The sequence below is a fragment of the Mytilus trossulus genome, chromosome 4, assembly GCF_036588685.1.
Source record: "Mytilus trossulus isolate FHL-02 chromosome 4, PNRI_Mtr1.1.1.hap1, whole genome shotgun sequence".
Classification (NCBI taxonomy): domain Eukaryota; kingdom Metazoa; phylum Mollusca; class Bivalvia; order Mytilida; family Mytilidae; genus Mytilus; species Mytilus trossulus.
The window spans coordinates 20,938,817-20,957,665 of NC_086376.1; the positions used below are offsets into that span (position 1 = coordinate 20,938,817).

An 18,849-nucleotide genomic window follows, 5' to 3' on the forward strand; every position below is an offset into this window, starting at 1 on the left:
AGAATTAAATTACAGAAATCGCTTAAATTTTACAATAGTTTAGTTTGAGAACAGCTTATTGGAAAACAATAATAAAACATGTAGGTCACAGATGAGCTGAAAAAGATATTTCAATTGTAATGTCAAAAAATGGCATGTTTGCATCAAAGGGAGATAATTTGGGGCTTTTTCAATGACATACTCTGCTAAGGTTTAAGGTGGTACCCAACACCTTCCTTTAAATAATTTTGGCCTGTTTTATTGTCATAAAATTTTGACAATATTTTCTTTGACCCTTTGAAAAAAATATAAAAATTTCAGAAAACTTGATCCAATCACTTTCTCTGAAAAAAATGGTTGGATAGATAGCAGTGTGACAAACACTAATTTTGATTTATATTGAGAAGCTTAATATTTTCTTAAAAATACAAGGTGATTAAAACGTTTAGCTGGTTTTACAGAGTTATCTCCCTGTAGTGTTGACAAGAATATCACATCTTCAGCTAATTTGTTTAGAAAAAAAGGCATTACTGTTCTTGTATACCAACTAACAACTATTTGAGGAGGAGAGGGGGCAGAATATAAACTTTTGAATATTGGTCACTGTTAGTATCTGTGAATTGCTTCAGTTAAATTAAAACTATAAAGCTCTGATATTTTCCTTTCAGATTCATCTCCAACCATTTGACAACAAAAAATACAGTGCCAAAGAATATGTAAAGACAGAAGAAGATTAATTGTACTATTTGCTGTTGTTATTTTTATAGGTTGAAAGTTACAATTTTGTATTTTATTCATTGAATGTATTATAACAAATTCTTCTGTTTCTTGCCAAGAAGGGATGTAAGGCCACATAGAATAAAATAAAAAAATCATATTATTTTACCTAAGTTTCAAATTTTATTTTAAATTTTAAAATATTTCTTTCAAGTCCTAACACTTTCAATAATAAAAAAATGTCCTTGAAATATTTTGTTGAAAAAGGATGAGATTATTGTATTATTGTTTCCTATCCATTATTAAAATTTATTGTTGCCAAACAAGATCTCCACTAATAGAAATAGGTTCCCTTGGACAAGTTCAACCCAAAAGAATTGCATGCAAGAAAAGTTTATGTATATAGACAAATGTACTTAATCTTTCTTTTCCAGTGATACATTGATAATTGATATATATATATGCAAGAAGGAAAATAATAGAACTGAAATTGTTTCAAATAAACTATTTTTGTTATAACAAATGTGTTTCAATTTGTTATTTTTTTTCATAACAGTCTAAGAAGGGACCAAATAGTGTGTAGTTGTCCCCCTTTACATGTATATTGTGTTATGTGTATTGAAATGATTGTGTATGTACAAACACAGACTTTGTTACATTTAATAACCATCTTTGTAAATCAATTTTAAGAGACAACTATGTAAATTCAGCTTCATGAATTTTAGTGTTATTTTGGAAAGGCATGTCCTTTCTACAAACAACTCAATTAAGTTTAAAATAATTTTCTTATAAGTGTATAAATGAGCTCAGGCTAATCTTTGGTAAAGATTGATGAATTAGTTTTGTTTTCAATTGAATATTTTTGTTTGCCTTTTAAAATACTCTTTTGTATTCTATTAACTGACTGCCTCATCAAAATTTTAATATTGTTTATATTTAAATGAAGAAAAAAAATGATGATTCAATTTTTAACTAACCAGTAATTCAGTCATCAAAGGGACGACTGTTAATTCAGAAATTTATGTGTGCATTTATTATTGGGATTTTGTCATTTTTGACTAAAATGCAATTTAGATTTTTGCGATGTTGAGGAAAATATTATTTGATTCATATTTATAAACGTTTTCATAATGCAAGTTTAAATTATTACAATTATAACTCTGTCACATTTTTCACATTTAAAAAGAGAAAACATCGCTATAATTTCATAAGTATCTAATAGTTTCAAATTAAAATGTATCAATAAATTTAGTTAAAATGCAAGAAATGAAATGGTAAAGTGTTGTTGTCAGCCAAAGGGTTCAAATAATGATTGAATTACACCATATTATATTCAAGGAAACAAACAATGTAAAACCTTAGCATTCACAATATGGAAATTATATGTATAATAATAAAACTAATTATGTATGATCTAGACAAGAAACTCAGTGCAAACTAATGGCAAATAACAGTAATTTCTAGTATTTAGAAACACTCAAACTGAGAATTGCTTTCCCTGCAGCTGTTTGTTGACATTGGTGGGTTATCAAGTGTTTACATGTTGACTTATTTTATTTTATTAAATCATAATATTTTATATCTGTACATAAAATAACCACCATAAAGAAATAGTTGCAAATTCAGTTGAGAAATACAGAACTGTATTCAATAAACTATATGTTTACTATGTCTAGTAAAAATCTATTTAGTATCATGTCTCAATAAATATATTTACAATACTTATCTATTTTTTATCATTTTAATCATGGTACAAAATAAAAAAGCAGTTTTTAAAATTTCATAGAAATATCAATTTTTATGTTCAAAAAAGTCAGAAGAAACCAAGGATGAACAAGAGTGCACACACTGAAACGTCTCGCCTTCTTTACTAATCATTGATATTATGTTGATACTCCTAAATATAAAGCTTTGTTATGTGTGTCACATAAACTTATCATTAACCAAGAAAACTAAACATTGATCAATGAACCATGAAATTGAGGTCAAGGTAAGATGAACCATGCCAGGCAGACATGTACAGCTAACAATGCTTCAATACAACAAATACAGTTGACCTATTGCTTATAGTTTAATAAAAATAGACCAAAACACAAAAACTTAACACTGAGAAATGAACAATGAAAACCAGGTCAAGGTCAAATAAAACCTGCAAGACTGACATATAGATCATAAAATATTTCCATACACCAAATATAGTTGACCTATGACATATAGTATTAGACAAAAAAGACCAAAACTCAAAGGTCAGGTCACATCTGCCCGCTAGACATGTACACCTTACAATCATTCCATACAACAAATATAGTAAACCTATTGCATAAAGTATGAGAAAAACAGACCAAAACACAAAAACGTAACTATAACCACTGAACCATGAAAATGAGGTCAATGTCAGATGACACCTGCCAGTTGGACATGTACACCTTACAGTCTTTCCATAAACCAAATAAACTAGACCTATTGCTTATAGTATCTGAGATATGGAGTTGACCACCAAAACTTAACCTTGTTCACTGATCCATGAAATGAGGTCAAGGTCAAGTGAAAACTGTCTGATGAGCATGAGGACCTTGCAAGGTATGCACATACCAAATATAGTTATCCTATTACTTATAGTAAGAGAGAATAGGGAATCTTCGTACCATGAGGCATATACATGTATATACAAAATATAAAGCACCCATGCCCAGGTCTACCACTTTCTAAAATGTATAGCTTTTAAGAAGTGAGCTAACACCGCTGCGGCCGCCGTATCACTATCCCTTTGTCGAGCTTTCTGCAACAAAAATTGCAGGCTTGACAAAAATCATAAGTTTATAGACAACAACACAATTGCCAAAAAAATTGAAGAAATTCATCATTATTGACAAATGAACAATAAAATGAGGTCAATATCAGAAAGAACCTATCAGTTAGAAATAAAATTTAGAATGAATACAGAGAAAGTGTCAGTCTCAACAACCAGACAAAAGAGCAGAAAATAGCGGTAGGCCACCAATGGGTCTTTATTCTTTAACACAGTGAAATCCTGCACCCAGATGCTATTCAGCTGGCTCCTTGAAGAATAATATATACTAGTTCATCAAAACTGGACTTCTCACTAAACTCCAAAACATATTAACCAAAATAAGAACAAGAATGTGTCCAAAGTACATGGATTCCCCACTTGTACTATCATTTTCCATGTTCAATGGACTGTGAAATTTGGTAAAAAATCTAATTTGGCATTAAAATTAGAAAGATCATACCATAGGGAACATGTGTACTAAGTTTCAAGTTGATTGGACTTCAACTTCATCAAAAACTACCTTGACCAAAAACCTTTAGATTTTTTACCCAATTTCACAGTTACCGTAGAAAGGGGTGTATAGTCATATAGTGTAATTAAACATGGAAAAAGATGGTGCAAGTGGGGCATCCGTGTACTTTGGACACAATCTTGTTTCTCATCATACTTAGCTCCACAGAGAGAAGGAAGAAAACATGGTCTCTAGTGAATTAAATTTTCACTAAATGCATCCCACAATATTTGAAAGCTTTTAGTACAAGAGACAAATAAATGGAGAATGTGTCCATTATCCATGGGAACAACTTGACAAGAGATTGGTGGTACATGTAATAAGCATTGTGTATATAAGTTTCATAACATTTGGTTGAGACAAGCTAAAGTTAGAGAAGGAAAACAAATATAAGGGCCTATGTATGTTCAGACGAAGGTAAACCCTTATGCTCCTTCTGATACAGCAAGGAAATAAAAATTACAACAGAAGTGTTATGACAAAAAAATCATGTTTCTGATTGTTATGATTTTTTTCTATAGAAATCTCCAAATTTTTCAGATCATTGTGCATACATTGTGTACATGTACTGTGCCAAATACAGTTAAAGAATCATTGCAAAAAGAAAAAAAATGTTGATAAAAAAGATGAGACAAGTCAGCATGGTTCAGGGAAATATTGAACAGTTATACAGTCATAATTAAGTAAATTTAAGCAAAATTAGTCTGCGAGTCAGTGTTACAAGAAAATTACAACTTTTAGCTAACAAATTTAATAAAGAGTAAAAAAAAGATCCATATATTTATCTTGCATTTTGGTTTTGCTCATTGAAGAAGGCTGCATATCGAAACTTATACATTTGTAGTTGTTTACTTCTTTAGCATATGGTCACTGGTGGCAAAGACTTATAAATATACGTCCCTGCTGGTGGGGAGTTGTCTCTTCGCCAATCATACCACTTTTTTTTTATTTGTATATATATTACCCCTGTTGACCAAAAGATCAACTGTAATACAATTTTATAATAAATTCATTTAAAAATTTGTAAACAGAAATCAGAGAGAATTCAATAAACTAGAATTTTATTTGCATTATCATAATAAAGAACATCAGACTTTCTTCCAAGTTTTTACTTGTGGCTGATATGGATAAAATTTATAAAGTCCTTTCTTTAGAGTTGGTAGTTGCATTTGGTCAGTTTTACTCATAGGAGGATAATTCATAATTCTTGGAACAATAAACAGTCTTTTTCTGCCTTTTAAAATTTTCCTCCAAACAGCCTCCTTTAATCCTTGGTTAACAAGCACATTTTCTAATCCATGTTTGTGAGCCCTCTTCCAGGCGCTGGCTTTAAAAGTTTCGCCACCTTTATATTTTCTGAAGCGAACACTCTGATGATTGGTGGTATTAATGTTATTCTGTAACAGTCTACAACCATTTTGCACTTGTAAATTTGATGACTGACATATGTTCCAACTATTTCTTAAATTTTGATTTGTCCCTTCACTTGCTTTTTGTTGTGTTGCTATAGAATGATAAGTGCACCTTAAAAACCTGTAAATATAAAAACAAATATTGTTAAAAACACTTTTTACAAGCAATACATATATGGCTCAGTTATAAAACACCCTTTAGAATCTCCAATGTGAACCCATGTTGTCATTTAAAAACATTACCGTATATGCGACTATAATGTTATAAACTTTAGATCATATCAATCAGGTACAGCCTTGATTAATCCTTATCTCTAAAGCAAATGTACAACACTAATAAATATGCACGAGATCAATTAATCACAGATACAATGTACCACAGGTGACCTTCAGAAAGAACAGATGTATTCTGAAAAGAATTCTGGTGTTCCAAAAGACTATAGAGATCGACCTATATATACTGCAGCAATTAGGTCAAGGACAATGAACATATGACAGACGGAAACTTCTTGTTGTATAACATGTATAATGTCAATAGTTCGTAGAATACGGATTCAATGAGGTCGAAGTATTCACTTGCAAGTGAATATCTCATAATCAATGTTTATTTGCTTATTTTTGCATTGCATTACTGATTGAGCCCAAAAATATAATATATTAGGTCTTTCATATATATATTTCGTAGCTTAAGTGCCCCTTAACAATAATGTGAATTGATAAAACAATATAAATTAAATACAAATTGAACGAAGAATCATAAAAGGCATGAAAGGAAGGCAATTTAATGATTTTTAGATGCCTTATGACAAAAATAATACTTCATTTTAAAAATCACTTAAAAGATCTATACCCCTATTCAATGTTTGAATTGAAATTTGTAAGTTATCTATAGAACATAATAATAATAATAATAATAATATAATAATAATTCTTTATTTAAAGAGGGTTACACAGTTAGCTATAAAGCTAATCTTCCCTGAGGCCCTCATGAAATACAATGAAATATAACAAACAATTACAAAATATCAAACAGACACACATACATGAATAATGAAATAAAAAATTGTCATGAAGTATACAATTTTCACAACAGGTAAAAATTACAAATTCACATATGACATATATTTATAGAAATAACATCAACAATAACAAGTTTGAGTAAGTGTGTGAAAATAATTATGCATATAAAAAACACAGCTTCTTAATGTTCCAACCAGTAATGTTAATGTGATTGTGCATAAACAAACTGTACCATTTAAACAATACAGTTCATTTCAGTTGAACACTTGGAACACAATCACATTAAAGTTGTCCTAATAGAAAGGTAATAAACTAGCAACACACTCTGTACAGGTTAAATCAAATTAAAATAATAAAGTATATTTAGTAACGCTTATATGTGTTTTGTAGATGAATAAATAAACAGGTCATATATTTCACTTGCAATGAGTTGAAAATGTCGTTCGCTCAAAATCTCCCCCTCAGCTGTTAAAATATTTAGCTAATTTTCACTACAATATGGAGGAAGTATATTTAATATAATATTTTTAAAGTTAATTCTATAGTTGGAAAAAATTTCACATTTCAGTAAAAAGTTATTTTCATCTCTTACCTCACTAGATTTACATACATTACAAACTCGTTTATCGGTGGGTTAAACTAAATATACCTTCATCAATAGCAAGATTGTGTGCACTCAATCTTATTTTACACAGAGATGCCCTTTCTTATCTATTACTTAGAACATCAACATAAGAACTACTATATTGTATTTCTTAGTGTAAGATTTGTCATGTCAGGTTTCAGGTATGGTGCGGATTTTGCTTATTGTTGAAACAACAGTGAATGATAGCTGATTATAATAACTTTATTTGATCCAGGAACATATATGTTCCCAGTTTGATCTATCAGGTGGAAATTTAATGATGTTCTTTCACTAAATAATTCAAAATTTGGTGACTATGTGGAACGCATCTATCCCATCTAACTAGAGATAAAGGATACTACAGAAACAGTTAAGTCGGCCTCATATCTTGACTTACATCTAGAAATTGACAATAAGGGTCGATTGAAAACAAAATGTTATGACAAAAGAGATGATTTCAGCTTTCCAATTGTGAAATTTCTATTTCTAAGTTGCAACATTCCAGCAGCACCTGCATATGGGGTATATATAGATCTCCCAATTGATACGATATTCCTGTGCTTGCATTTCCTATCATGGTTTTCTTGATAGAGGGTTGCTGCTCACAAGGAAGCTTTTAAACCAAGAGTTTCAAATGGTGAAGTTGAAATCATCCCTTCGTAAATTTTACGGATGCCATCACGAGTTGGTTGACCGTTATTGAATAACCATTTCACAAATGATATTGGATATTTTCCTTACTTCGTAACTACAATCCTCTTCCCTTTCATGAATGTGATCTACTGAATTAGACTATTTACTGGATTTGTTATCACATAAGCACGAGATGGGTGCCACATGTGGAGCAGGATCTGCTTAACCTTCCGGAGCACCTGAGATCACCCCTAGTTTTTCGTGGGGTTCGTGTTGTTTATTCTTTAGTTTTCTATGTTGTGCAGTGGCGGATCCAGAGGGGGGGTTCCGGGGGTCCGCACCCCCCCTTTATTTTGGCCGATCAATGCATTTGAATCGGGACATATGTTTGCACCCCCCTGCACCCCCCCTTTCGAAAATACCTGCATCCGCCACTGTTGTGTCATGTGTACTATTGTTTGTCTTTTTCATTTTAAGCCATGGCGTTGTCAGTTTATTTTAGATTTATGAGATTGACTGTCCCTTTGCAATTGGTATCTTTCGTCCCTCTTTTATCAAATGTATAGTAGGATTGTTTGGTTTTTTTTTTGGTATATCCAAGAATGCTAATCTTATTATAGAAATATTTGAATAGTGTTTGTCATAATTTCTCTGTCGACTCATTTATGAATTCTTAAAAGAGCAAGTGACGTAAACTTCAACGTGTTGAAGGCGGTCATTACATAGTAGAAGTAGAAGTAGAAGAGCAAATTATTATATGATCACCTTGAAAGTTTTGGAATAAAACTTGAAAACATGTTGAAGAAATGACAGTGCTTTCTGCTAATTCCGCTGCTGGATAACTCGGACTAAAACAAAGTCGGACTATAACAAAATCGGACTATAACTAACTCGGACTATAACAAAATCGGCCTACCATTATTTATATGCAGAAATATATTGAACAAACTCGGACTACGATTAGAAGATTGTTTTTTTTACTGTGATAAAAAAAACAACTTATATATTAAAATTATATACGAATTTATGAGATTATAATGAATATTTTTGAAAAGAAAAGATCGTATACAGAAATGATTAATATTTGTTACATGAGTTGAATTAGATATGTATTAATGAGGATAATTAACTTATACTTGAAATATTATTGTGATTTATGATGTTTATTGACAAAAGAAAATGTTCGTGTTTTTATTGTGTTTAATCCTTGGTGTATGATTAGTAAATAAACAAAGACAAATTTGATTGACAGTGAATGGCTTCTTAACAATTTCACTAATCTGTCATGGATTCAGAAAAGTGCCAACCGCTCAATGTTAAAGCACCTGCTGGCAGTGGGTTCGAAAGGGATGATCATGAAGCCCCCGAAAGCTATCGAGAATGAGATACCGTAATGAGTCCTGTCAGTAAAAAAATCATTGATAGCAACATATACTTGGAATCTAAATGGTTTGTTTGTTTTGGTTAAATTTTGTGATATGTTGACTTATTCATCGTGATAAACTGAAAGCTAGCCTAATGGTCTTAGAGAAAAAGTCCAAACCAATATTACTTTTAAATAAGTTTAAAGGGTGTCTTGAGTGAGGCAAAAGCACCTTTTAATGAACACGGGGGGAAATATTTCCAAGAGGTGCAACATAAAAAAATCTGGAACACCTAGGATTTCTTCCCACAAAAAGTGAATCAATTTATCATTCCTTTTAGTTTAAAAGGATTTAAAAAAATATATAAAATTTTCTTTGGACATTTTTTTCTTGATCTGGAATATTTCACGAGAATCTATGAAGGTTTATAAATTGAGCATGTAAAACAATTAATTGCGTAAAGAAGAGTCCGGCTATCTGTCTATCAGAAAAGAACAGAAAAATGAACGAAAACAAATGCTTTCAAAGTTTTAGCTTTAGACATATAGTCATAGAAAAAGCTTCTTCGGCATTTTCATCAAATTGATGAAGGTTCAACAAGTAGTTAATGTAATTGAGAAATAACAAAATGTCAGCCCAAACTGCGACCACTTATTAAGGGCAGAAAGAAATACAGTTTGTCCTTAAAATGCGGGAAAATTAAAGATATAATTGCATTATTATATTGCTCTGAATACTCTTTTGATCATAAACAGTTTCTCAAACTTTCGTAAAATTTCACGGAGATTCATTCAAAAGACTTTATCCGCATTCGGAACCTAAATATTGACGCCGCTTTGTCTCGCTTTCAGGACATAAATCAATATTACCAGAACTGGTTTACTACTGTGAACGGTTGTGAAAAATTGTGTTTATATAGAAAATTGAAAAATGAGTTTTGTTTAGAAGATTACTGAAAATATGATTTTAATAGTAATATACTGACCAGACTGCGTAGTGGAACATTAAAACTAAATATTGAAGTTGGTCGTTTTGACAATATTGTAAGAGAAAATCGTATATGTATATGCTGTCATATGAATTGTATTGAAAACGAGTACCATTTTGTTCTAGTATGTCCTGCCTTTAGATCATTGAGACTACAGTTTTTACCAAAATATTATTGTTCATGGCCAACTAATAGAAAGCTGTTATTTCTTTTACAGGCTAGCTCAAAGAGTCTAACTAAACAATTGTGTAAATTTCTTAATGCGGCATGGAAGTTAAGATCACAAATAATCATTGCATAACAGTTGTAATTATACATGTGCTTATTATGACCATATTGTGTTGTTCTCTGTTTGTTTACTGTCATTATTGTAATTGTATATTATGTTATTTTGCTATAGCATTATGTTTGCTTCTGCAATCAAATATATTCATTCATTCAAGACACATTTAATTGGATATTTAGTTCCCAATTTCGTGTAATAACAGATACTTGGGTGATTAGATAAGTGTCAACAGTACATGTGCCAGGTGTTTGTTTAACCTATGGTGATTAAAAAGGTGTCAACTATACACGTGGCATGGTGTCATAATCAATTAAAATATGCATAGAACAATTTATTCTGAGAGGGACATTATTACAATTAATACTACAAAGACAAATCAGTGGTAAATATTTAATATATGAATATCAAAAAGATTTTTTTTGGTTTTTATTTTTAAATATATATCTTGTTAACGTATTTTTTTTATCTCCTTTAAAAATAAATTATACAATTAATTGAAGATAAAAATTAATTTTAAATCAAGAATTGAAAATTTATTTCCAATAACAACAACAACCAACATTATACTTATATTTTTCTAGTAGTCCGAGTTTGGTATAGTCCGAGTTTGTTATAGTCCGATTTTGGTATAGTCCGATTTTGTTATAGGCCGAGATATCATGGATTCGCTAATTCCACTTCCGGCCCGGGGGAATTATTCCGCTACTTTCATTTTCGAAATTTAAATTAAATTCTAAATATATTCAGAATAATGATTTTTTAATCAAAATAATTTAGAACTTACTTATTTTATAAGTAAATTTTATAAATTAAATATACATCTACGAACAAGTTCGCGAAAACTCTGTACTATTTTAGTACGCGATTTCATAAAATCCGGAAACTGTGGTCAGGCTGTCTCCTGGAAAAAGTAAACAATATTTTTTTGTAACCTGGTAATGAAAGGGATGCCACACACTTTTCAGAATACATAAATATAAAGATTCTTTTCCTAAACAAAAAAAACAGAATATGTAGCTTAATATCCAAATTATTAAAAACGTCGACCAATATGTCGATAAAAAATATATTCCGTTGTAAATAAAGTTATGACTTTTGAGCACAGGCACTTGTCTTAGTCCAAATAATTATGACGTCTGGCAAGGCTATTTTTTTTTTTCTGGGATGCCTTCCTACGTAGGAAGGCGTTCCAGAATTTTTTTAAAATAGCCTTGCCAAACGTCATAATTATTTGGACTAGCACTTGTCTCAGAAACAATTCCTACTATATACTTTATTATAAAATATAACATAAGGAACTTAACTAAACCATTGGGAAAAATGTCACATGGTCGCTAAATTCTGTGATATGCTGATTTCTTAGTTGTCAACCTAGGAAAACTTGTCATTTCGAAAATCTGAATTGATTTTTCTTCACAATTTATCGCTAATCCCGGCTCACCTGTCCTCTTGAACTTTTGTAGTCCAAATAATTATGACGTCTTGAAAGGCTATTTTTAAAAAAAATTTTTGACGCCTTACTTCGACGTAAGGCGTCAAAGAAAAAAAATATAATAGCCTTTCAAGACGTCATAATTATTTGGACTAGAACTTTTGATGCATATGTAACAAAATATTTGTTCCGGCGTGACATTTGTTCCACCGGAACAAATTTCATAGAAAATATGTTCCACCGGAACTAATGTCACAGAAAATATGTTCCAGCACTATAAAATTTGTTCAGGAACTAATTTTTTAACCAAGTGTGAAATATGGACCAGAACAAAAATCACAGCACCATGAGTTTTGTTCCAATATTAAAATTTAAAAAAAAATAAGTGAAATAAGTTCCTGTGATATTAGTTTTGAACGAAGGTATTTTACAGAAATCAATGAAAATGTTCTGCTCGAACCTATTTCACAGAAAATAAGTATCATGCTTGCATGGGGGTACATTTGTAATTGAAGGCATGACTGTAGGACTCCTATGAAGATAAGAAATAAAAGGGATGATCATGAATCATAATTTATATCTATAGTTTATCGTTTATGTGGTATTCAACCCCCTTGTTTCCTCAGTGTTGATCTGTCATGGTTGTTCTAATCATACATGTTCTTAGCTATGGTCATTGCACAGTTTTCAAAGAGTGTGTATTTTGTTTCTTAATGCCTTAAAATCATGATCAGTCACTTTGTCCTTTTTAAAAAAAAGTACGAATGTTCATCTTTAACTATTTATAATACTTTTTTTTTAGGAATGACTTTTATTATTATTTCTTATTCTACTCTTTCCTGGTTCATAATTGTCATATTTAGTATTATTAATTGAGTATGTTATAAAACTTTTGTTTTACTCCACATGATCTAAATTGGATATTTACACATTTTTTGTTTATCCCATTATCAATATAATACATGTTTTTATAATGGCTTTAACATACCAGTCAACTGACCCGTTTTCTGCGGGTGTGACCCGAGATTTTCACAATGCTGAGGGATCACCCGGGACACCCGCCGGGTCATTGAAATCACCCGGGAATTCCGAAAATGACCCGATTTCACCCGTATTTCTTAGCCTTGCGATTGATTTCATAAGTAATATTCTTTTGAAATACCGGCAAATTCGTAATTCTTCCATGAACAGGAAGTTCATCTAGCTATGTAAACTGTCAATTTAAGTGACCCATTAAGTGCATGGCTTTACTTGACAGATTTGGTGTCAAACACACTGTTAATTAACACCAATTACCTTAGCTTTAGGTCGTAAATAAACTGCTCTACATTTGTTTACAAATAGAGTTAGAGTTACTTCCCCTAATTTGTCACCATTCAAAATTATTCCTTATATTTACGTTTTATGGGTGAAAAAGATAAAATGATAAAAAAAATTAGAATTCAAATACATTTTGAAAAATAACTTTTCATTATTTAATACTTTTATACAATTTAAAAAAAAAAAGTTGAAAATTATTTTTTACATTTATACTGCCTTTAACTGTATTACTATATTTTATCTTAGTCTAATTTCCTACTGTTTTCAGAGCTGCTGTGTGAGCCAATAGTCTCAAACATTTTAAATTACAATTGAAAAAAAATTCTAGTATCTGATATTTACAAAAAGTAAAGAACATAAAACTGTATTACACAAATTTATTAAAATCTTTAAAAGTGCAATGAAATAATAATTAATTAGAATAAAATGACTTAACCAAGTGAACATGCATTGATGTTTTGGTATTTTCCATATATATAATAAGAAAATGTACCATTAATACTGAAATTCAGCTCGAAAAAGTTCGTACGCGTTATGACCTGAGATTTGATTCTTCAATGCAGGTCATGACCTGCATTTTCATCGTCACAGGTTGACAGGTATGCTTTAAACTCACTGGTGACAAGTGCTCAGAATATAAGATAACTTGTTTAACCAGTTGAACATATTTCACAGACATGGCACTTATTTCACCAGGTGAGGAACAAATCTCATAACTCCAGAACTTATTTAACCAGGTAAGGAACAAATCTCACAAACATGGAACTTATTTCACTAGGTAAGGAACAAATTTCACAAACCCAGAACTTATTTCACCAGGTAAAGTGTGGAACTTATTTCATAGAGATCGAACAAATTATATAGAAATTGTCTGTGAAAAAAGTTCTCCCACTGGAACTTTTTTCACAGGAACAAATTTTGGCTCACACATACATCAGTCATTTTTCCATTGTGGCGTTAGATATTTTGTTTTATGGCGTCAACATTTTTTGGGTACCTGTTTGATATCCAGTAATGACGGACAAATAGCGATAAAGTGTATTTATTCCATATTTAAAAAATTAGCTATCATGGTTATTGTTTCATCTACATGTACTAATGCCAATTTGGAAACAATCGTCTCGCAGTAAAACGTACATGTATTTTTCCCACTTTCTTTATAGATATCTTTATATATCTCTGTTCATTTGGTTAAATTTTTTGGGAAGGTCCAAATGGTTTTCGGAGTTATCTGATCTTTATTCATTTCATACGTAAAATCCAGAGAGGGTCTAGATCTGAATGATGTCAATAGAATGGGAAAATCTTACCTCTAAAAATAGAAATTCCTGACACATTACAGACCTGAGATAACACTTTATATTATAGTCTGTATCACATAATCTTTAATGAATTTACAATAAAGATAATAATTATTACTTAGAGAAAATCTGACAAAATATTTTTATAATAAATCAATCACTGTAGATTTAGTGTTTCCAATTTGCACCCTTCTTATCAACCAGTATTACTAAATAATTTTTGTTCAAACTGAAGCATAGCTCTTGAAGTGTTGTCTTTTCTAACTACGGTAACTCATTGTGTTCACCAGCATATGAGCATATGACTGCAGTTGTTGTATTGAGTAACATACATGTACATGTAGTTTAAGAAATCTCACATATTGTCTACCAAAGACATTTTATTTTGGTCTCAATTTTGAAGCCCAACATCAATTGATAAACCATAAAACAGTTTAATAGGTTAACCCCATAAACACTGTGATTCATCTGCAGAAAGTTTAGACACAGCCCAGCCAAATGCTGTTTAAAAGGTTTTATTTTGCTGGTTAGATCAACATATGAGTTGTGAATATAGTGCCTTCATACATGTCATATGTGATTTGTACAATCAGATGTTGATAAAAATAACATCACAAACATAGCGAAGACTCAACTGACAGTGGTTCAATTTATAAGTGGGGTCTACAAATCCAACAGAGTTGTGGTGTGCAGATGTTAAGTAAAGTCTATTGCTGGAGACGAGACAAAAAATCACATGTATATGAATCTCTTGATACTCATGATAGTTAGATACTGCAAATTCATTTAGTTTATATTAAAAGTTTTCCAATGTATTGATACATCTTGAATAAACATTATCTTATATCTGGTAAAACAGAGACAAGATAACAAATGAAGATTCAAACTCATTATTTCAAACATTTGTCATATAAACTGTGAGCTATTGCTATAAATTAAAAAATAATACCAAAATTATGGAAGAATAAAAAAAAAAAAACCACTGATATCAGGGTGGTACCCAACACCTTCACTAAAATTAGTTTGGCTGGTTTAATTTTCATGAAATTTGACAAAGTATTTACTTTGACCATTTGACAAAACTACAAAATTTTCAAAAAATTTGAACCAACCATTTTATCAGAAAAATTACACTGGTTATATAACAGTTTGACAAACACTAATATTGATCATTGAGAAGCTTAATAATATACCCTTAACAATACAACGTAATTAAAATGTTTAGTTGATTTTAGAGAGTTATCTCCCTGTAGTGTTACATGTAGGTATCACCTTAAGAAACCTCATGATCAGTTTAACTAGGATTTCAATGAAAAAATTGGATATTTTTATTCTGACTTTTTGAGCATTGGATTTGTTGTCTTATTTAGTAAGAACTCTTCCTTAAACTAAACTTAACTTTATAATTCTATAAGTCATCTGGAATTCCCGGTGTTAATTTTATGAAAATTAAGACATGTAGCTATAGTTTTGCAGTTATGGTGTGATTTTATTGACTTGATATCTCAATGTTTTCCTTGTTAATTATATTTTTGTTGATGTTGTAGAAAAATGGCAGAAAAGTCTGATGGCTGTTGTTGCATTAGAAAAAGAAGAATGAGAGTTGGTCCTACAGAGGAGGGTTTACCAGAACTTATAGAAGTCCGACCTCATAGACACATACGAATAAAACATATCAATCCAAGACCTAGGGAAGAGCTTCTTCAGACAGAATTGAAAGTCTACCTTGATAATTTAAAAATAGCATTAACAACTCCAAGAGTCGTAACTGTTCCAAGATTAAATGCTAATAGGAATATTGAATTGTCAAAAGATGGGAATAGTAAAATGTCTCAAACAAATAATCATACTGAACAGTTACCAAATATGGCAACCCATTCTAATAATAATAGTAATATTAATGGTACCTGTATATCAAATGAGTTAACCAGGAATAATGTCAATGCAAAGGCTGAAGAACTGATACCTGGAAAGAGACCATTAAGTAATAAAGAAACCTCAGATCTCCATTCTGAATCACGAGCATCTGTTCTATCGACTGGAGAGAGAAGTGTTATGTCTTCAACAGGTGTTCATGTTTCCATGGATGCCATGAACAAACAAAAACTGGAGAAACCATCAACAGCACATAGTATGATTGCTGAAACGGAAGAACCGTTAAGTTCAAGGTCAAGCCATAGTATAGCTATGCACAATGGATTACCACCATCACTTTATAGCCCTCGTCGTCAAAGTAGTCATAGTGTTCATAAAGACAAATCTACTGCTAATATTCCAAAATCCTTTATGTCTCCACGAAAATCAATTGTCTCAAGAACTCACGATGAGCATATAAATTATAATGTTGCTAAACCAGTAAAGGACAAAGAATTAGTGATATTTTTCATTCATGGAGTCGGTGGATCATCAGATATATGGAACGCACAGCTTAATTATTTTGAAAAATTAAACTGTGAAATTATATCTATTGATTTAATAGGTCACGGTCTTAGTGATGCTCCTGATAAAAAGTCTGCCTATACATTTGATCAGATTCTCATTGACATTACCGAAATCTTTGATAAATTCTGCAAAAGGAGAAACGTAGTTGTTGCACATTCATACGGGTGGGTACTTTAAAAAAAAAAGATGTACAGGCAAATCATGGTAATGGTGTTAAAGTTTAGTTTTCTAATTTTGAAAACTTAATTAGTTTTAAATTAAAACATGCACAGTACAGCTACATGTACCAACAAATTAATCACAATTTAATGAGGTATACATGTACATGTACATTCCATTCTCAGTTTTAATCTTCAGTAATTTCTATCAGTAAATGTAAAATATCCGTTTCCAATGAATAAGTTTTACTTTTACATATATATCAATTAATAACAATGATTGAGTAAGTTAATATATCAACTGCAAACCTTTATTGGTTGAAATAAGTTATATATACATGTGTATAGTCTAAATTGAAAACTACATTCAAACCTATGATTGTCTTGGATAATAACCACATTTTTTATACGTGTGCATGTAAAACAAATTTCGTTGTAGAAGAGTTCAAAAGACCAAAAAAGTGAAAAAGTATATTCAAACAAAATGCATTTGACTAATAGGTCGAATAACTGATGTTCTTTAACCCTGCTGACTGCCATTGGCGATTGCCAAAAAAAAATATATATACATTTGTACATGTATTTGAAAAAAAATTGTAATTCAACAGAAATGGCAGATTTCTAAAATAAATTAAAAAAATTATTCTTTCTCCTTTACCAACATGTATATGATTATTTGCATTAATATTTGTTTTTGTAGTTGTGCATTTGCATCAGTGATTGCCAGAGAAAGAAGGAAATGGGTATCCAAGTTAGTTCTTGTAAGTGGTGGAGGACCAACTCCATTAGCTCCTCAACCTGGTGTCTTCTCATTGCCTTTATGTCTTCTTGCCTGTTGTAGACCCTGTCTAAATAGGGGATTTCAGAGGTAAAAAAATAACCAGTGAAAAAGTATATTACTACTGCAATATTCCAACAAGGCAGAATTTTAACAGAAATTGATATACATCAGGCTAATATTCCAAATTAATTACAGGTGCAAAATGTATAAGGATTATGATGATATTAATTTTTTTTTTTAAATCACAAAACATCTTTTTATGCTAGGATTAAGATTTCAACAAAAAATATGTTATAACATGCTGTATGTATTTCTAATTGGATTTATATAGGCCATGGAATAAAAAAAACCCGCACTATTTGCAAGGTCTTTCTTAAATTTTCAAAAGAAAGCCACAATTTTATTTCTTAATGAATTTTCCATTTTATGATTGCATTTCTCAGTTATTGTGCACATTCTCAAAGTTTGGTACTACATTTGTATCTGAATTGCTAAGGAATATAATGCATTTTCTTGATAACATTATTTAATTGTTTTAAAGAAAACTGTAGATACCATAGACCATTCTGACTCAGTTAATTCTTTTTTCATTGTAGAGGTGCATTCCATCCAAGCTTTAAGAAATCATCTGACAGAGAGAAAGCCTTTGATGTGCCAACCTATGTGTTAAGTTATGTAATGAATGGACAACACTGGCCTGATGGAGATGATTTATACCATAGCTGGATTAATGTTCCAACATTACTGGTATATGGACAACAAGATGGACTGGTAGATAAAGAAGAGGAAGAAGAAATGACAAAGGTTAGCAGATTTTTAAAAGCACAAAAATATCATTATGGACATTCCAAACATAAGATATAAAAAATCTTCATTAAGTTCTCTTCACATCATTCTGTTTACATTGTTCACAAGAGAATCCAAACATACATCATGTACATGTAAGATATCAAAAAGCTACAATATATTCTTGTTACATTTTTTTGAATTCAACTCACCTGGTATACATTGTATTTTTACATAGGAAGTAGGGTCTATTTGACGTTTCTTAAGTGCTGTTCCATGTATAATTTTTTTTTTTTTGCGATT

General features: G+C 30.8%; 1 protein-coding gene across 1 annotated transcript in view; it reads left to right on the forward strand.

Moving 5' to 3' along the window:
- Window positions 1-18,849, forward strand: part of LOC134716486 (uncharacterized) — a 36,999-nt gene that overhangs the window by 13,077 nt on the left and 5,073 nt on the right. The window contains exons 9-13 of the mRNA XM_063579490.1: window positions 648-714; window positions 11,185-11,236; window positions 15,927-16,985; window positions 17,680-17,847; window positions 18,357-18,564. Of these exons, the coding sequence (XP_063435560.1) occupies window positions 648-714; window positions 11,185-11,236; window positions 15,927-16,985; window positions 17,680-17,847; window positions 18,357-18,564 (1,554 nt within the window). The remainder of the gene's footprint in view (window positions 1-647; window positions 715-11,184; window positions 11,237-15,926; window positions 16,986-17,679; window positions 17,848-18,356; window positions 18,565-18,849) is intronic.